Source organism: Carcharodon carcharias, chromosome 7 (genome assembly GCF_017639515.1).
Source record: "Carcharodon carcharias isolate sCarCar2 chromosome 7, sCarCar2.pri, whole genome shotgun sequence".
Taxonomy (NCBI): Eukaryota; Metazoa; Chordata; class Chondrichthyes; order Lamniformes; family Lamnidae; genus Carcharodon; species Carcharodon carcharias.
In genome coordinates, this window is record NC_054473.1 from 170,731,010 (window position 1) to 170,752,408 (window position 21,399).

Below are 21,399 nucleotides of genomic sequence, written 5' to 3' on the forward strand. Positions count from 1 at the left end.
CATTGGTACCAACAACACAGGTAAACTAAGGGATGAGGACCTGCAGGCTCAGTACAAGGAGTTAGGAGATAAATTAAAATGCAGGACCTCGAATGTAGTAATCTCAGGATTACTCCCAGTTCCACATGCTAGCGAGAGCAGGAATAAGAGAATAGACCAAATGAAGATGGAAACTTGTGTGTAGATGCAGAAGCTGTGGGAAGGGTTTTGAATGAATATTTTGTCTCCGTGTTTACAAAGGAAAGGGAGGATGCAGATATAGTAGGCCAGGAGGAACACTGCGAAATATTGGATGGGATAGTCATAAAGAGAGAGGAAGTACTCGAAGGGTTGAAATCCTTGAAAGTTGATAAGTCACCAGGGCCAGATGGATTGTTTCTGAGGCTCTGAAGGACGTCAGGGAAGAGATAGCAGATGCTCTGAGGATGATTTTCCAATCTTCACTAGATACAGGGGAGGTACTGGAGGACTGGAGAAATGCAAAGGTTGTTTAAAAAGGGATCAAAGGAAATGCCAAACAATTATAGGCCAGTTAGTCTTATATCGGTGGTGAGCAAATTAGTAGAATCAATCCTGAGAAATAGGATTAACTGTCATGTGGAAAGGCATGAACTAGTCAGGGATGGTCAGCATGGATTTGTTAAAGGAGGGTCTTGCCTCACAAATTTGATTGAATTCTTTGAGGAAGTGACAAGAAGGGTTGATGAAGGTAGTGCAGAGGATGTTGTGTACATGGATTTTAGCAAGGCATTTGACAAGGTCCCACATGGCAGATTGGTCAGGAAAGTAAAAGCCCATGGGATTCAGGGTAATGTGGCAAACTGGATAAAAGGTTGGCTTTGTAACAGGAAAAAAAGAGTAATGGTCGATGGATGCCCTTGCAAATGGAAAGTTGTCTCAAGTGGTGTTCCATTGGGCTCGGTGTTGGAACCCTTGCAGTTTGTGTTATATATTAACAATTTGGACGTGAACATGGGGGGCATGATTGGGAAATTTGGAGATGACACAAAGATTGGCCAAGTAGTGGATAGTATAGAGGATGGCCATAATCTCCAAAACGATATAGATGGGCTGGTGGAGTGGGCGGTAAAGTGGCAGATGGATTTTAACATAGAGAAGTGTGAGGTCATACATTTAGGGAGGTCAAACAGTTACAGGGCTTATCAAAATAAATGGGAATATACTAAGAGGAGTAGATGAAGTGAGAGATCTTGGTGTACAAGTACACAGGTCCATGAAGGCAGCAGTTCAAGGAGACAAGGTTGTAAAGAAGTCATATGGAATGCTCTCCTTCATTGGCAGAGGTATAGAATATAAAAGTAAGATATAATGTTGGAATTGTATAAAACACTGGTGAGGCCACAACTGAAGTACTGTGTGCAGTTCTGGTCACCACATTATAGGAAGGACGTAATAGCTCTGGAGACAGTGCAGAGGAGGTTTACAAGAATGTTGCCAGGGTTAGAAAAGTGTAGCTACGAGGAGAGATTGGATAGGTTGGGGTTATTTTCCCTGAAACAAAGAAGGCTGAGAGATGACTTGATTGAGGTGTACAAAATTACAAGGGGAATAGATAGAATGGACAGGATAAAATTGTTTCCTTTGATGGAGAATTCTAGAACCAGGGGACATAGATTCAAGATGAGTGGCAGAAGGCGTAGGGGGGACATGAGGAAGAACTTTTTACGCAGAGGGTAGTGGGTGTCTGGAATTTGCTGCCCAAGTTGGTGGTGGACTCAGAAACTTTAAACACTTTTAAAAAGTACCTGGATCTGCACCTAAAGTTCTATAAGCTGCAGGGCTATGGGCCGGGTGCAGGAAGGTGGGATTAGAAAGGGCACCTGGTTGTTCTCGGGCTGGCATGGACAAGATGGGCCGAATGGCCTCCTTCTGTGCTGTAACCTTTCTATGGTTCTATGAGTGTGATGGAAGAAGACTCCGCATGCGTGGGACAGTGCTTGCACAAGGCTCCAAGAGGCCCTGACACACACACACACACACACACACACACACACACACACACACACACACACACACACACACACACACACACACACACACACACACGCACACACACACTTCTTCCAGAATCACTCATGGGCCAACTGAATGCAGCTGAAATACTAGAGGGGGAGATGAAGGGGGAGGACTTGTGAAGCCTGTGAGTGATGCTAAAAGGCAACATTACACGATATTCAGTGAAAGTGAATATATTTTCAGAATATAAAGTGACAAGATGTGTTCACTTGTGATCAGAAATGCTTAACTTTTCTAGGCCTACCACTTCTTCTTGGTGTTTCCCTGACATCCTCAGCTGGGGTGGAGACAGCCTGTGCGATGGTTAGCCCCGTTGCCTCTGATGACTTTGACGTTGGTCCTCTGGAGAGCTAATGCCTTGAGTGGCCTTGGCTTGCTTTGGCTGTCCCCCTGTGGGCCAACTGCTCCCTCTGTGGTGACAGAGAACAAGATTGTGGGGTGAGGTGGGTGGGGAGGGGTGTGGGGGGAGGAGGTGGTGCACAGGTAAAGGGGACTCAGAGGGAGAGGACAGACTCTGAGATTCCTGAGTGGATGACCCAGGGGTGCCCAGCTGCTGCTCGCTGCTCCTCCTCCCTTTGGGTGCCTAAGGGCCCCGGCCTGACTCCTTGAGGAAAAGAAGCACCTGGAGGGACGTTAAGGTGCCCCATTTCCCTCTTCTTGCCACTGAAGGAACTCACCCATGGCCACTGCGATGGGGTGCAGGTTTGCACGCATCTGCGCATTCTGCTGGACCATAATCCTTCCCATGGAGACCTCCATACACTCACATGTGGGCACCACTGCGTCAGAGAGCAGGCGGATGCACTCCTCTGACTTGGGGGCCACTCTGTTGAGGAGTTCCAACAGCTCTGTGTGATGTTTCCCCGCTAACTGCTGACTCTCCATTATAAGTTGGAAGGCCAAATGCAGAGGCTCATCAGCTGCCTCTCCCCAGCAGTCCTCCAAGTGTCGGGAGTTCGCTGAACCTGGCTCCTCCTGCTGTGGACACATGTCCGTGTGGTGGCCACCAGATTGTGCACCTGGGCCTGTAAATCTATGTCCCACTGAGGTTTGTGTCTCCGTGCTGGTAAAGGGTATGGGTAAGCGCTGTGATGGGTCTTCCAGGCTGCTTATTTCCAGATCTTCAATGGAGAAGGTGTCCTCTTGGCTGGAGATAAGGATGTGGATGGAACTGAGGGATTGGCTGTCTGAGGGTGTGGGTTGCTTGGCAGAGCTCCCTGTAAACCAAAGTAGAGGTGATTAGTGCATGGCAGCAGAGGCAAAAGCAGGAGAGAGAGAACACTCACAGTTGCATTGAGCGAGGGATGATGTGGAGCGCGGGATCCTTATGAGGGTGTTCGCTGCTGACTTCATGAGTCAGCACGATGGCACACTCCTCAAAGTGAATGAGGGGCCTAACATGGGCCACTCCACCCCCGGCCTGGGACCTCTCCTTGCTGATGTGAGCCAGCTTCTCCTGCATGAAAACAGATGGAGAGAGTGTGAGCAGGACACATGGCGCTGCGTGGAATGTTTGTGTGGTGAGCGGAGCCATGGACAGGATGAGGACGCGAGCTCCAGAGGATATGAGCCTATTGGAGATGTGAGGGTGTGTGTGGGAGTTAGTGGTGCTGCCCCTTGAGGTGTGAGGTCCCTGTGGATGTGTGATGGGTTTGTGAGTTGAGAGTGATGAGAAGAGTGACTTACCCTCGTGGAACAGATGAGTCCATTCATCCTCTTCCTGCACTGGGTGGCTGGACTTTTTTGCAGGGCATTGGTCCTGACCACCTCAGCTGGATTGGTGACCTTGCTTGCTGGCCTTCACCCAGAGCAGGGGTAGAGGACATCATGGTGAGCCTCCATTGCATCCAGTAGGCATTCGAGGGAAGCGTTGCTAAATCTGAAGGCAGCATGTTTCCTCCCTTTGACAGCCATCAGTCCCCAGCAACTTCCTGTCCCTTGAAGAGTGCTAGCTCTTTGCAGGAATGGCTTTAAATATGGCACCTGGTTTGCTGAAGGACTGAGGTGACAGTGGGGCAGGTGAATCAGAGGACGCCCTGCCAGTGAACAGGAGTGTTTCCCGGGAATGCATTATCAATGAGGCGGGATTGGGACAATATTGTGTGAAAGCACCCCATCGCGGCCAAAAGTAAAAGGTCCTTTTTCCCACCTGTTACCGTGCTTAGTGCAAACCTGAGACGATTCCACCTGACGTCTTCTTCCTCCTGAGAGACAATTGCACTGCAGCCCCTCAGAACTGGCAGCAGGTCCTCCATGAATAGGAGACCCGGCGAGCAGCCTTCTCAGGTCACCTTTCCATTCCTGTGGTTGCCCAAGCTTCAAATGTCCAAGTGCTGTTGAAGTCCCCGTAACCGGTGCTGTGGTCCCCTTAATTAGAAATCGTTCCTTTGACAGATCCAGTCTATCAACGCATTCCATATCATATAAGTATAAATAATATGCAATCTACACATACAGCATTTGTAGACATGTGCGGGTTAACAAACACTTCTTTGCTATGATTCCTTTCCAAAAAGGGAGGGAAATTTAAATCTTTTTTTAAATGCAGCATTTATTGCCGGCCCCTAGTTGACCCTTGAGAAGGTGGTGGTGAGCTGCCTCACTGAACAGCTGCAGTCTATGTCAGGATTTGTTGCTTATTACAGAAAAAAACAATTAAGCAGCTGAAGGGAAACACCCCTAGCTGCGCACCTGATGATCTGGAGGGCTGGCATTTGGATAATAAAAAAAAATACTGCAGATGCTGGAAATCTGAAACAAAAACAAAAATTGCTGGGAAAACTCAGCAGGTCTGACAGCATCATGTGGTGAAATATAAGCTGGGACAGGTGGAGCTGGATAGAGGGCCGGTGATAGGTGGATAGTTGTGCACTGAATACGATATCAGGAACTGATATTTTCGTGCCCGCAATCCTGCGGGGAAGGAGCAGCCAGGAACCAATCGACATGTTCTGCCTGGGTTCGATCGTTGTGGCTTTCCTCTGCATCTACATTGTGAAAAGTTTACTGCAAGGCAACCCCGAGCCATTGAACGGGAGGTATTCCGTGCCGGGTCGATTTTACACCCTCAAGAAGTTACTGGTCCTCTGCGTTTACCGCTTATTGTGCCTCTTTAGAGGGAAGAAGGATTCAAGCAGCAAGAATGATCTGGACATAGAGAAGATGGGGCTGGGACGCCCAAGAAAGGATCTGCAGATTGCAGCCGGTGAAATGGAAGGTGGAGGGGGACTTGGTAAAAGTTCTCGATCATCTGTGGAAGACATGGAATGTGTACAGAAATTGATGAACCACCCTCATGTAAGTTGCCGATTTTCGTTCTGGCGTATGTGACAGTTATGGTACATGTTGTCACTCCCACTAATGCATTTAAAATAATATTCCCTTCATAACTCTCCCTCATTTGTCTTTTCTCTGTCATCATCCCTGTCCCGATCTCTGGTGTGCCTGTCATTATTCTTTTGTGTATCGATCCCTTTCCGAATCACTAGTATGTTTGTGTCTCTTTCTCGTATACCTGTGTTTATTCTGCACGCCTCTCATTCTTTTCAATAGGAACGTCACTGTTGCAAATATTGTTAAAAAATTACTGATATGGGGTAGGAGGATTCAGGCAATCTGATTTTGGTTTGTTGCATAATGTAACAGAAATTATTATGGCTCCAAGTATCAATTTGGAATGTAAACATTGCAGCCAGTAAACAAAGCAAAGTAACTAAGTTGCCATTCTCCAGTCTGGCTTGATATCTGCTCATTATTGAAAATATGCAGAGGGTAAACTGCGGGGGTAGAAAGGTCACAGAATGATGGCAAGCATTAACTTTCATAGAGGGAAGTGGGGGAGAACTGGTGTCCCAGTGGCAATTTTGAGGGTTCACTGAACTCCTAATGTCGGGTGGATTAGCAGGCTGTCGAGCGATTGGTCAGGCTGCCTGGTTGCCTGAGATTTGGTGCTAGCAACTGTTACATTTGTAATGTTTCTGGCATAGTTATGTTTTAAGCTTGTAATTTTTGGCTTATAAAATTTATTTTGGGACTGTCGCTTTAAATGTCGGGAAGATGAAAGGGGTCATGTGACCTGTTTTGGAATCTACTTCCTTGGGTGGTCTAACTGATAGAGATTAGGGGAGGACTCAGGTTGTTTAATTGAGGGGGAAGCAAGGTATTAATGCTTGGAAACAATGACACTTTCCAAGTCTCCAAGGAATAGGTTCTGAGCCTCCCCAAATCAGAAAATTTACAGCACAACTGTTTACAACTTAATATCTATAAAACATATCTGTTTATGTCTCAGATGAAAAAAAACCATCACATCCTGAGATCCACACTCAGTGCCGTACGCTGCCATATGAGCACACTCGACCTCTCCCTCCAGCAGCACCGCCGCACCCTTTTTCAAAGCTGTGCGTGCCCCAGTTTCATTTTATTCTTCGTCTCATCCAACGCCTCAACAAGAAACTTTTTCTCTTTCTCTCAAATGCTAAGGAACGCAAGCTCCAACAACTCATCGACACCAACACCCATCTAGGACCCTCCACCCTTGCCTGTCTCTCCGTCCCCACCCCATCTTCCAATCCCAGCCCCGGCCGTGTATTCACTATACCCCCTGACCTTCCCCTCTCCGACGCTGTACGTTGAGTGTTCAGCAAAGGACTTAGTTTCATACCCTTACACCCTCATCTCAATGAATTTCGGACTCGGCACGATGCTGAATTCTTCTTCCGTCGTCTTCGTCTCCAGGCTCACTTCTTTGGGCAGGAGTCCTCTCCCCGTTCAACGGATCCTTTTACCCACCTCCAATATTCTCCCTCCACCTGGACCCCTCCCTCTGGATTCTTACCTTCTCTTGATCTTTTCATTGAGAACTGTTGGCGCGACATTAGTCATCTCAATTTCTCTGCTCCTCTCACCCATTCTAATCTGTCTCTCTCTGAACTTACTGCACTCCGTTCTCTCAGGTCCAACCCCAACATTGTCATCAAACCTGCTGACAAGGGTGGTGCTGTTGTTGTCTGGCGCACTGACCTCTACCTCGCGGAGGCTGAGCGTCAACTCGCAGACACTTCCTCCTACCTCTCCCTAGACCATGACCCCACCACTGAACATCAAGCCATTGTTTCCAGGACTGTCACTGACCTCATCTCCTCTGGAGGTCTTCTTCTCACAGCTTCCAACCTGATAGTCGCCCAACCTTCGACGGCCCGCTTCTACCTCCTACCCAAAATCCACAAACAGAACTGTCCCGGTAGACCAATCATGTCAGCTTGCTTCTGCCCCACGGAACTCATTTCTTGTTATCTTGACTCGCTTCTCTCTCCCTTTGTCCAGTCCCTTCCCACCTACATCCGTGATTCCTCTGACAACTTACATCACATCAACAATTTCCAGTTCCCTGGCCCCAACCGCTTCCTCTTCACCATGGACGTCCAATCCCTCTACACCTCCATCCCCCACCAGGATGGTCTGAGGGCCCTTAGCTTCTTCCTCGAACAAAGGCCCAAACAATCCCCATCCACCACTACTCTCCTTCATCTGGCTGAACTTGTTCTCACACTGAACAATTTCTCCTTCAATTCCTCTCACTTCCTCCAAATAAAAGGTGTGGCTATGGGTACCCGCATGGGCCCCAGCTATGCCTGTCTCTTTATGGGGTATGTGGAACATTCCTTGTTCCAGTCCTACTCCGGCCCCCTTCCACAACTCTTTCTCCGGTACATCGATGATTACTTCGGTGCCGCTTCATGTTCTCGTCAGGACTTGGAAAAATTTATTAATTTTGCTTCCAATCTCCACCCCTCCATCATTTTCACATGGTCCATCTCTGACACTTCCCTTCCCTTCCTTGACCTCTCTGTCTCAATCTCTGGTGATAGACTGTCCACCAATATCCATTACAAGCCTACCGACTCCCACAGCTACCTCGACTACAGCTCCTCACACCCCGCTTCCTGTAAGGACTCCATCCCATTCTCTCAGTTCCTTCGCCTCCGTCGCATCTGTTCCGATGATGCTATCTTCAAAAACAGTTCCTCTGACATGTCCTTCTTTCTTAACTGAGGTTTTCCACCCACAGGGCCCTCAACCGTGTCCAGCCCATCTCCCGCGCATCCGCCCTCATGCCTTCTCCTCCCTCCGAGCAACATGATAGGGTCCCCCTTGTCCTCACTTATCACCCCACCAGCCTCCGCATTCAAAGGATCATTCTCCGCCATTTCCGCCAACTCCAGCATGATGCCACCACCAAACACATCTTCCCTTCACCCCCCCCCCAGCGGCATTCCGTAGGGATTGTTCCCTCCGGGACACCCTGGTCCACTCCTCCATCAACCCCTCCTCCTCAACCTATGGCACCTCCCCATGACCACGCAAAAGGTGCAACACCTTCCTCTTCAGTTCCTCTCTCCTCACCGTCCAAGGGCCTAAACACTCCTTTCAAGTGAAGCAGCATTTCACTTGCATTTTCCCCAACTTAGTCTACTGCATTCGTTGCTCCCAATGCGGTCTCCTCTACATTGGAGAGACCAAACGTAAACTGGGCGACCGCTTTGCAGAACACCTGCGGTCTGTCCGCAAGAATGACCCAAACCTCCTTGTCGCTTGCCATTTTAACACTCCACCCTGCTCTCTTGCCCACATGTCTGTCCTTGGCTTGCTGCATTGTTCCAGTGAAGCCCAACACAAACTGGAGGAACAGCACCTCATCTTCTGACTAGGCATTTTACAGCCTTCCAGACTGAATATTGAATTCAACAACTTTAGACCTTCTCCATCCCCACCCCTTTCTGTTTCTTCCCCCTTCCTTTTGTCTTTTCCAATAATTTATATAGATTTTTCTTTTCCCACCTATTTCCATTATTTTTAAATCTTTTATGCCCTGCTAGCCTTTCCACCCCACCCCCAATAGAGCTGTACCTTGAGTGCCCTACCATCCATTCTTAATTAGCACATTTGTTTAGATAATATCACCACCTTCAACACCTATGTGTTCTTTTGTTCTTTTGTCTGTGACATCTTTTGATTATCTGCTCCTATCACTGCTTGATTATCCCTACAACCACACCACCCCCCACCACTTATCCCCCCCCCCACCCCCGGCCGGCCCCCCACCTTAAACCAGCTTATATTTCACCCCTTTCCTAAGATTCACTCAGTTCTGTTGAAGGGTCATGAGGACTCAAAACGTCAACTCTTTTCTTCTCCGCCGATGCTGCCAGACCTGCTGAGTTTTTCCAGGTAATTCTGTTTTTGTTGTGAAAGAAAGCTGGGATCCATTACATTACATTAATGATCTAGATGAAGGAACTGAGGGCATCCTGGCGAAGTTTGCATATGATACAAAGATAGATAGAAGGACAGGTAGTATTGAGGAGGCAGGGAGGTTGCAGAAGGATTTGGACAGATTAGGAGAATGGGCAAAGAAGTGGCAGATGGAATATAACGTGGGGAAGTGTGAGGTCATGCACTTTGGTAGGAAGAATAGAGGCATAGACTATTTTCTAAATGGGGAGAGAATTCAGAAATCTGGAGTGCAATGGGACTTGGGAATCCTAGTCCAGGATTCTCTTAAGGTTAACTTGCAGGTTGAGTCGGTAGTTAGGAAGGCAAATGCAATGTTGGCATTTATTTCGAGAAGACTAGAATATAAAAGCCGGGATGTCCTGCTGAGGCTTTGTAAGGCTCTGATCAGACCACATGTAAAATATTGTGAGCAATTTTGGGCCCCGTATCTCAGGAAGGATGTGCTGGCCCTGGAGAAGGTCCAGAGGAGGTTCACGAGAATGATCCCAGGAATGAAAGGCTTAACATATGAGGAACGTTTGAGGACTCTGGGTCTATACTCGATGGAGTTTAGAAGGATGAGGGGGGAATCTGATTGAAACTTGCAGAATACTGAAAGGCCTGGATAGAGTGGACGTGGGGAAGATGTTTCCATTAGTAGGAGAGACTAGGACCCTAGAGCACAGCCTCAGAGTAAATGGAAAACTTTTTAGAACAGAGATGAGGAGAAACTTCTTTAGCCAGAGAATGGTGAATCTATGGAATTCATTGCCACAGAAGGCTGTGGAAGCCAGGTCACTGAGTGTATTTAAGACCGAGATAGATTCTTGATTGGTAAGGGGATCAAAGGTTACGGGGAGAAGGCGGGAGAATGGGGTTGAGAAACTTATCAGCCATGATTGAATGGCGGAGCAGGCTCGATGGGCCGAATGGCCTAATTTCTGCTCCTGTGTCTTATGGTCTTATATCCAGGAAGACCAAACATTTCTACATAGCTACAAAACTATTGTGTTTCCTGTTGTCATGGGGAAGAGGGTAGAGGAAGCCATTTTGAGATCAGGTTACAAGCTCCCCTTTAAACCCAGGAATATCACAGGCAGCAGTTGCAGTTTTGTCTTGTGTGGTCTGCAGCCAACTTAGATGTAGAAAACAAGAGCGAGAATTATCCAGGCCTGCATCTTAAGCAGAGAAAATGCTGACTCTATCATTCACCATGTAGAACGCGGGTGGCAGCTTGCACTCAGAGCAAAGACATAGTTCATGAGGAGTTAAAGGATGCTGGAAGGCCCGCCCACCTTCAAGCTAGAGGGAGAAGTCTACAGTGTAACTCTCACACTGAGAGAGAATTCTGGATCAGAGGTTACCTGGCCAATTAATACCCGCCCAGAGTAACATGCGACCTGTAGCGTTCAGAGCTACCTGTGCGGGAAGGGGGGAGGAGGGAGAGTCAGGGCCTGCGCTCACCTGCACAGAAGAACACAGCAATCTCCCTGAGGCACGGAACTTTCTCAGGGAGATTAAGTTGATTAAAAAAAAAACTTATCAATAAAATAAAAAATTAATTTAACATATCCCCTCATGTGATAGTGAACTGGGACATGTTTGTGAGTGTAGCAAAATCTATTAAATTATTTTATAAAACCTTCAGGAAACCTTATCCTGTCCATGGATGAGGTTTCCTGAAAAACCCGAAGGCCACTTGAGCTCTTTGCCTAGCCGCCAACCTTAAGGTTGGGTGGGCAGCATTGTTAATAAGCCTGATTACCTTTTTAATGGCCTTAATAATCTGTTGACAGTTCGGCAGGCACATGCCCATCGAACGAAAGATTGATATGACGCGTGATGATGTTGGGGGGCATGCCTGATATCGTCTTGCGTTGGCATGTTGAGCTCGCCCCTGTGTGCTGATGGCAATATTCTGGCCCAGGATTTTGATCCAGCAACATTGAAGGAAACAGCGATATATTTCCAAGTCAGAATGGAGAGAGGCTTGGAGGGGAGCTTCCAGGTGGTGGTGTTCCCTTTTGTTCGTTGCCCTTGTCCTTCTAGATGGGTTTAGAAAGTGCTTTTTAAGGAGCCTTGGTGCGTTCCTGCAGTGCATCTTGTAGATGGTACACACCGCTGCTACTGTGCAATGGTGGTGGAGGGAGTGAATGTTTGTGGATGGGGTGCCAATCAAGCGGGCTGCTTTGTCTTGGATGGTCTCAATCTTCTTGAGTGTTGTTGGAACTGCACTCATCCAGGCAAGTGGAGTATTCCATCACACTCCTGACTTGTGCCTTGTAGATGGTGGACAGGCTTTGGGGAGTCAGGAGGTGAGTTACTCATCGCAGGATTCCTAGCCTCTGGCCTGCTCTTGTAGCCACAGTATTTATATGGTTAGTCCAGTTCAGTTTCTGGTCAATGGTAACCCCCCAGGATGTTGATAGTGGGAGATTCAATGATGGTAATGCCATTGAATGTCACGGGGCAATGGTTAGATTCTCTCTTGTTGGAGATAGTCATTGCCTGGCACTTGTGTGGCGCAAATGTTACTTGTTATTTGTCAGCCCAAGCCTGGATATTGTCCAGGTCTTGCTGCATTTGGACATAGACTGCTTCAGCATCTGAGGAGTCACAAATGGTGCTGAACATTGTGCAATCATCAGTGAACATCCTCAATTCTAACTTTATTATGGAGGTGAGGTCATTGATGAAGCAGCTGAAGATGGTTGGGCCTAGGGACACTACCCTGAGGAACTCCTGCAGTGATGTCCTGGAACTGAGATGGTTAACCTCCAACAACCACAACAACCTTCCTTTGTGCTAGGTATGATTCCAACCAGTGGAGAGTTTACCCCCTGACCTCAATGACTCCAGTTTTGCCAAGGCTCCTTATAGCCATGTTGGTCAAATTCTGCCTTGATGTCAAGAGTAATGTGTTATAAGTAAAAAGGAACTGTTTATTTCCATAGTTTAAAGTATAAGTTACCGACAAAAGGAAACAGCGCTCTTAGTCATTTGATACAGTAAAAGTTTTAAAATGTGTAATTTTGACATTATTCTTTTAACTGGTAACTGGACTTATGAATTTCTTTCAATTATCAGTCTCTACAAAGAGCATAATGCTGCTTATGGCGGTTCACAGCCCAGTCTCCATGCTGGGGCATTTAAGTTCTGGAAAAGGGAGTTCAGGGGATAAAGCGTCTCATTTGTACACAGTTGCTTGGAGCTAGGGCTGTGGGACAGTTTTAGTAAATGGCGTGCCAGTCCCATGCTGAATTGGCAGAATGGAAAGCACTTCTGGATGAGTGATAGAGTCATAATTGTACAGAAGGAGGCCATTCAGCCCATGAGTCCATGTCAGAAGGGCAGGGTAGCAATACCTCAACACACCTGTGTATAAGCACAAGGAGGGGTCATGGGGATGGTGTGCACAGGGGGAAGCATTGCGGGGAAAAAGCAGAAATCATTTAGAATTGATCCTTCCCTGGTGGATGACACAAGCGCCAGGTCGAAAGCAATCTCACTGGAATCTTGGTTTAATACACAGCAGAACAACAGAATTCCTGTCCTATCTAAATGCTATTACATGGTCAGATATTGCAATGAGGGTAAAAAAACGATCAAAACCAATTACAATATGGAAATGGGTAATTCGGCTTAAGCAATTCATGTTGATGTTTTTCCACCAACCAAGCAGTTGTCCTAATCCCGTATTCCTGTCATATTACCTGATCCTTTGTCCTCCTTTCTTCAACCTCCAATCTAATCCATTGGTATGTTTCTGATCTTCAGTCACAAGCTACAGTCATGCATTCCACCAGCAGCTGTCTAATGAAGAATGTTTCTTCTGCTCTCTCTCCTATATCTCTTATGCTTAATCTCATATCTGTCTTGTCACATGAGGCTGCTCAACTATTGGAACCAGTCTGCTTTTACCTACTCTGCGCAAACTCTTCTTAATTTTGAGCACTGTCACATCAATCCTTAAACTCAGAAAATGCTGGAAACACTCAACAGATCTGGAACCCTTAAACTTCTCTCTTCTAATTTAAGACAGCACCATTTTTTTCTTCATATTTCTATCTCCTTATACAGTGAACCTGTGCTATACCCTCTCCATTGACTGAGTATCATTCCTAAAGTTTGGAGGCAAAAACTGTAGACAGTCATCTAAATGTGGTCTTAATAAGATTTTATATTGATTCATATTTACATTTTGATTTTCGTATTTTCTATCCCTTGATATAAAACCCAATATCTCATTAGCTATTTTCTAGGACACTGCTATCCAATGTGCTCGCCACATGGTGAATTGGCGACAGGCATGTGGTGATTCGATTCTCTTCACTTTTGGATGTTGAGTTGTGTTAAAGTTGCAGCAATGGGTATTAGTATGGGTGTCACTCACAAGACCGCTATTTGTCATCTGCCCTAAATAAGCAAGGGAGAATCAGCCACTTTGCTGTAAGACTGGGATCACATATTGGTCAGAACGTGACTATGTCACCACCCTTTGAGAGTGTGTACAGCAGGCATGCTTCACAGAATAGCTAGATTGCTAAACCCTTTTGAAGCTGTCCTCCTGGCTCTGGCAGCGAGTGTATTAGTCTTGATAACTGATGGTTTAAAACCTCAAAACTATTATCAAAAAAATTGTACAATTGTTTTATCAATATTGCATATACTTTGGATCAGGCAACAAATATGGTGACATAATCACCACAAGTTTGGTGAGCATCGAAATCCTATTGGATTATTCTGTGTTAGGGACATATCCATAGTTAATGCCTTGTGAACCTGAACCCCCAAATTCCTCTGCTCTTCTACATTACCCAGCCTACCCAAAGTATAATTACTTCAAATAAAATGTAACACACTTACAGACATTGAGTTCTACCTGCTAATATCCTATTTAAGTACCCTTGCAGTTTCCTTTGGTCTTCATAATTATTTGCTATGTCTTCTATTTTATTGTCATCTGCAAATTTAGCCAGCACTCCTTCTCGTCCTATATCTAAATCATTCATGTACACTGTGAACAGAGTAGACCCCTGTGGAACACCAGTACCTTCTGCTAACCATCCTGAAAAGCTCCTACTCTGTTTTCGACCATTTTACTAGTTTTTAATCCAATTTTTTACCTTCCCCTATCTCCATTTTCCGCAATCTTCTCTAGTCACTTCAATAGTACTTTGACACTGGCTTTATGTAAATTTTCATAAAACTTCAGCAATTTTGTCAAGCAGGAGTTTTCTTTCTGAAGTCTGTGTGGCCTGCTTCTACTTCTTTTCTCTTTATTCAGATGTTCAGACATTTAATCTTTAAAGATTCCAAAATGTTCCTTACCGCAGACGTTAACCTAACTGACCTGCAACTACTCAAGTTAGCTTTGTTCTTGTGCATAACATTGACCACCCTGCAACCTTTTGACTCAATGGAATCCTAAATGTAGGAGTAGGGTTTCAGTGGAGGTCTCTTAATGTCCCTCCGTCACTTTGTTGGGAACTTTTAAGAGAGAGTATAAATTATGGTTCACGTTACTTCTCCATGTCACTGCCAGTCTATTGCTGAAATTGCTTTCCTTATTTTCTTGTATTCTCTCATTATCTTATTTATATCTTTAGGCCCCATATGACCTCTTCAAATTATATTTGTCTCTAACTTTTATATTTACCTGTAGAATTCTGAAACTTCAGATCTCTTTTCAAACTAGGTGTCCCATTGCTGATCTATAGTTTTGTGCACCAATTTTCCATCCCATCTCATCTCTGCCAACTATTTTCTTCAACTTTCTAAAATCTGCTCTATTCCAATTTGGTGTCCATATTTTGTACACTTTTTGTACTCACTATTTGGTCCTTCAAGCTTATTATGTGATCACTACTCAGAAGGTATTCACTTACATTTAGCTCATCTATCTGAACCAGTATCTATTTCATTACACATAGATCTAGCAGTGCCTTCTCTTTTGAAGTTACATGAACATTCTGCACGAGACATGAGTCCTCTGCACATTTTCGTAATTCTGTTCCCTTTTTTTCTGTTTCTGACTCTGTCATAACCAATGAATTGGTGGCTAAAAATCCCCACGAACAATCATTTTATTCAAATTGGAGGAAGTTCGTAAACAGTTGTGGGACCCCTGTTCCTCAGAATTTGCACTCATAGTTTTGAACTGAGGAACGGGTGACTCAATATCAAAATTTGCAGACGATACCAAACTGGGACGTAGATGTCCCTGAGGAAGAGCGGAACGCCATACAGGAAGACAATAGAAAACTTGCAGACTGAGCAGTTCAGTGGCAAATAAACTTGAAAATAGGTAAATCTGAGTAAATGAACTTTGATAGCACAAAATAGAAACATCACCTCCATTTTCAAAAAAATAAGTAACTGAATGGCGTACAGCGGAAAGAGATCTAGGGATAGAGATGAAGAAATCATTATATGTAGCATCACAGGTGAGCAAAGCAATTAAATATGCTAACAACGCATTGAGATTTATTTCTAGGGGCCTAGGATTCAAGTAGCAGATTTATGTTAAACTTGTTTCGCACCTGGTCTGGCTGCACTTCAAGTACTTGACACAGTTCCAGTCTCTCTGGTATAAAAACAGATAGTAGCACTGGAGGAAGTGCAAAAAGATTTACACGTACAGTACCAGGATTGACAAATTAAACCACAGGAAAAGATTAAACAGGTTGGCCATTTTTTTTTTTTAATGGAAGGCTTAGAGGAGTTCAGATAGAGATCTTTAAAATTCTGAATGCGTTGTTCAGGGTAGGTGTGGAGAGAATGATTTCATTGTGGGGAATTCCAAATCGAGGGGTCAATACAAGATAGTTACTAATAAATCCAATCTGGAAATAAAGACATATTTCTTTATTCAGATCCTTACCACAGGAATTGCTTGAGGCAAATAGTTAGATGCTTTCAAAATGAAGCTGTGATGCAGATTGAAATAGAGGAGACTGCCATGGCTTGAAGACCCCAGAACAAGCAAGTTGGTGTTACTGGCTTGTTTCTGTGCTGTATATTTTCTGCAATTCTGTTATTCTTAAGCATTTCCCTGATCTACCTGTGGATTTCATCTTATATTTGTTTCCCACTAGTAAAATGGCACTAATGTAGCAATGCTTTTTTAGCTTTGATCTGTAGGAGTTTAGCCATGATCTTATTGAGGTTTGAGGGATCTTATGGTCTACTCTGACTCCTATTTCATTTGTTCTAATTATTAGGCCAATTTTCTCTGAATAATGTCCCTCCTTACAGCAAGCAGTTTCCATTCTTAGCTCTTCTGGCCCTCCTAAAAATGTCATAAAAACATAAGAAATAGGAGCAGGAATAGGCCATTCAGCCCCTCAAACCTGCTCTGCCAATCAATAAGATCACGGCTGATCTGATTGTGGTCTTAACTCCACTTTCCTGCCTGTCCCCCATAACCCTTGACTTCCTTGTCGATCAAAAATCTGTCTAACTCAGTCTTGAACATATTCAACGACCCAGCCTCCACTGTTCTCTGGGGAAGAAAATTGCAAACACTAATGACTCTCGGAGAGAAGAAATTCCTCGTCATCTGGACCCCTTATTTTGAAACTCTGTCCCTTAGTCCTAGATTCTCCCACATCCCCCTCTTAGGATCTATCCCTGTGAGCCCCCCTCAGAATCTTACATGTTTCAATAAAGTCACCTCTCAATCTTCTGAACTCCAATGAGTTTGGGCCCAACCTACTCAACTTTTCCTCAAGGCAATCCTCTATCCCAGGAATCAGCCTGCTGAATCTTTCCTGAACTGCTTCCTATGTAATTATGTCTCTTCTTAAGTAAAGAGACCAAAACTGTACACAGTGCTCTGGGTGCTGTTTCACCAAATGCCCTGTACAATTGTAGCAAAATTTCCCAATGTCTATACTCCATCCCACTTACAATAAAGACCATCATTCCATTTGCCTTCCTATAATTACCTGTCGGACCTGCATGCTGACTTTTTGTTATTCATGTACACCCAGCTCTCTCTGTACTTCAGCATTCTGAAGCCTCTCTCTGTTTTCCCATTCTTCCTGCCAAAGTGGATAGCCTCACGTTTTTCCACATTATACTCCATCTGCCAAATTTTTGCCCACTCACTTAACCTATCTATATCCCATTGCAGGCTCTTTGGGCAGAATTTTTTGTGCCCACTGGCGTCGGGTGTCTTTGGTGCCGTGAGCAGGCAATATGGTGAGAAGGCCAAAAATTGGTTTCAAGAGGCCGCAAAATCAGTTTGTAATTGTCCACTCGGCCCGTCAATGCGTTTCCTGCTGTTGGATGTCAGGAACTTCAATGATGTGCTGATGTATTACAATAAGGCCAGCCTGCCGGAATCATCTCCCCCCCCCACAAACGCTGGATCATCCACCACACTGGTGCAGGACACATCGACAAGTGTGACGGGCAGAAGGTGGGACTTACCGTCGGGGCCTTGCTCACATCGAGAAGCAGAAGATGCTGGAGCCCGACAGAAGTGGGACCCTGGAGGAACATCCATGGTGTGCTGGGTGGATTCTCATGGACTTGGCTCCGTCGCGAAGCAGCTCATGGAAGTTGGAAAGTCACTGTTGAGGGTCTGCTCACAGTGGATGATGGCCGAGGGGGTGGGGAGGATGGTTCAAGTGTGTTTGGGAGAGGAAGATGTACCTGGGGCTGGGAAAGGAAGGTCTAGGATCAACTGGGAGAGGAAGAGGTGTCAGGGGAGGTTGAGGTTGGGAAGGGCAGATCTAAGCTGTCGGGGATGGGGTTGGGGGGGAGCGGTGGTGAGGTGGGGAGTGGAGGAACAAAGGTGTCGGGGGGGGGGGGGTAGGAAGGAATAATGGGAGAAGATGATAACTGGAGAGTTAGGTATAAGGGAGATGGGTGATGTAAGGGAAGGAGTTTGGGTGGGAAAGAGTCTGGGGGGTGGAAGGAGGGCAGAGAGGGTAGGAAGTAAGGGTGGAGGAAGATGAATGGAGCAGGGGAGTAAAGGTGGAGGAAGAAGTAAGGGTGCCTGAGGGAGTCAGGAAGGGGGAAAGGACTAAGGGAAGGTGGAGGGTGTAGTCTAGGGGGGGGTGGGCCAAAGGGGTTCCAAGTAGAGACGGAGTCTGGAGGGAGGGGATGTACATGCAAAGGAGGACCAGGAGGCAGTTCTGGACTCCTCACGTGGGAGTGAATTGAGGGTGGGCATGGTGCGAGGAAATGGTGATAATGACCGAGGGCAGAGTGAGGCAGTAGAGTTGGAGGGTGAGGGCTCAACAGTATCGGTGGAAGGGGCAGTGAGGGTGGTTGGTGGGGACTCGGAGGCAGACATGTATCCCGGGAATGGAAGGAAAAGGTCGGGGAGGTGAATGTGGATGGGAGTGGAATTTTCAGGAAGGAAGGGAACGTGCATGTTTACCTGGACATCCCCGAAAGGAAAGGGTTGTTCCTGGAAGGTCACAGAGGAGAAGTGGCTGCTGATGCCAGGTCGACAGTTATAGGGGGAAAGCAAATGGGTGACTGGGGGAGGGGAAAGGATAGGGGAGTGAAAGAAAAACTGTATTACTTCAATGCTGGCTAAGTCAATGGTGAAACAAGGGAGTCGTGGTGGGCGAGATCAGGTGCTGCATGGGCGTGATCAGTGGGTCGGTAGACATGCAGGTCAGCTCAGATGGTCAACTGAAAGTGAAGCCCAGCAGGCAGCATTGAAAATGCCCAGGACATTGAGATGAATTTGATGCGGGAAGGATCCGCGTGTATGGGCAAGTACTTGCATTAGGCTCTGAAGGCCCTGCCACATACGCACTTCTCCCTCCAGAGTCACTCGTGGGCCGGCTGCATGCAGCTGAACTGCTAGCAGTGGGAGGACTTGCAATGCCTGTCAATGAATCTGAATGACACCACTACACGTTATTCAGTGAAAGTGAATATATTCCCAGATTGTAAAGTGACAAAATATGTTCACCTATGCAACCAACTATAATCAGAATTTCATAACTTTTCAATGCCTTAGACTCCTAGAAGCTGCCCTGACCTCTGCAGCAAGGGTGGAGAGAGCCTGTGTAATGGTTGTCCCTGTTGCCTTTGATGCCATTGGCGTGGGTCCTCTGTAGAGCCAAGGCCTTTGGGGCCCCTGTGGGCCAGCTGCTCCCTCTGCACTGACAGAGGATCAGGTTGAAGGGGTCACAGGCAAAGTGGACTTGGAGGGAGAGGACAGTCTCTGAGATTCCTGAGTGGATGATCCAGGGCATCCAGCTGCTGCTGCTCCTCCTCCCTTTGGGGGCCCCGGCCTGTCTCATTGAGGGGAAGGAGCACCTGGGGTGATGTCGAGGTGCCCCGTTTTGCTCCAGCTTCGCCACTGCAGGAACTTGCCCATGGCTCCTGTGGTGGAGTGCAGGTCTGCACACATCTGTGTTCTGTCAGACCAGGGTCTCCATGGTATTCACCATCCTCCACATGGAAACCTCCATACGTGCGGATGTGGGCACCACTTCATCAGAGAGAAGGCAGATACATTTCTCCGACTCACGTGCCACTCTATTGAGGGCTTCCAACAGTCCTGTGTGATCTTTCCCCGCCTTCTACTGACTCTCCAGGATGAGTAGGAAGGCCAAATCCAGAGGCTCGTCATCCGACTCGGACCTCGCAGATGCATTTTCCCCAGCAGTCTTCCGAGTGCTGAGGAGTTTTGGCCGAACCTGTCTCCTTCTGCTGCGTTCATGTCCGTGCAGTCACCACCAGATTGTGAACTTGAGCATGCTCAAGATCTAGGCTGCACCGAGGCACGTGCCTCTCTGCTGGTGGAGGGTGTGGGTTAGTGCTGTAAAGGGCCTTCCAGGCTGCTTATTTCCAATTCTTCAATGGTGGAGGTGTCCTCTTGGCTGGAGATGAGGACCTGGATGGAGCTGAGGGAATGGCTGGCTGACTCCCATTTGTGAGAGGAATGTGCAGGATCCTCACCAGGGTATGTGCTACCGACCTCATCGTCATCACGGGCACGGTCCATGTCCTCACCAGTCAGCGCGATGGCACACTCCTCAAAGTGAGTGAGGGGTCTAGTGTGGGCCACTTTATACCCAGTCTGCTGACTTTCTCCTGCATGAAAACAGATGGAGAGCAGGACACATGGCACTACATGGAATGTTTGTGTGATGAGCGGAGACATGGACGGGATGAGAATGCAAGCTCCAGAGGATGAGTCTGAAGAAGATGTGAGGGTGTGTGTGAGTGTTAGTGCTATTGTCATTGAGGTGTGAGATCCATGTGGATGTGTAATGGGTTTGAGAGTGTGAGTTCAGAGTGATGAGAAGAGTGAGTTACCCTATGGAACGGAGAAGATCATTCATCCTCTTGCGACACTGCGTGACTGTCCTCTTTAGCACGGCACTGGTATTGACCACTGCTGTCACTGCCTCCCAAGCTGGATTGGTGATGTTGTTGCCCATCCTGTGGCCAGAATGAGGGTAGAGGACGTCACGGCTGGTCTCCACTGTGACCAAAAGGACTTGAGGTATGTGTCATTAAACCTGGGGGCTGTAGTCTTTTTGCCTTTCGGGGCCATGTCTTCTGTGCAGCAGTCGCAGGCTGGAAGCACTGAGAGGTGTGCCTGCAGCTGCACTTTAAATATGGTGCCCAGTGTGAGGAAGCGGTGAGGTGATGGCATGGCAGGTGAATGAGACCCTGCCCACCATCGAAATATGATGGGAATGCATGATTAATATGGCAGGATTGGGACAATACAGCGTGAGAAGCTGCCATTGCAGCCGGCAGTTGAAACATTATTTTTCCCGCCTGCTACCACACAGTGCAAATCTGGACGATTCCGCTCTTTATATCCTCCACTCAACTTGCTTTCCTACCAATCTCTGTATTGTCAGCAAGATTGGCCACAATACGATCAGCCCCTTTATTGAAGTTATTAATGTAGATCATAAACAGTTGAGGCCCCGGCACCGATCCCTGCGGCGTCCACCAGCTACAGTTTGCGAACCTAAAAATGACACATTTATCTCAACTCTAATTTTCCTGTTAGTTAGCCAATGCTATCCATGCTAATATATCACCCCAACATCAGAAGCTCTTATCATGTGTAGTAACATTCACATGGTACTT

The 21,399-nt window shown here is 46.6% G+C and overlaps 1 protein-coding gene across 4 annotated transcripts in view; it reads left to right on the forward strand.

The window, feature by feature from the left end:
• The first annotated feature begins 4,809 nt into the window (after nt 1–4,809).
• The window catches only part of LOC121279790 (putative phosphoenolpyruvate synthase), a 181,143-nt gene continuing 164,553 nt past the window's right edge, over nt 4,810–21,399 (forward strand). For 3 of the 4 annotated variants that reach the window (XR_005943497.1, XM_041191144.1, XM_041191145.1), the window contains exon 1: nt 4,811–5,334. Coding sequence is in view for 2 of the 4 variants with exons in the window: in XM_041191144.1 (XP_041047078.1) it covers nt 4,984–5,334 (351 nt within the window). In the remaining 2 variants the exon portion in view is untranslated. Of the gene's footprint in view, nt 5,335–21,399 lie in introns of all 4 variants that reach the window. The other variant, XR_005943498.1, reaches the window with a different exon arrangement.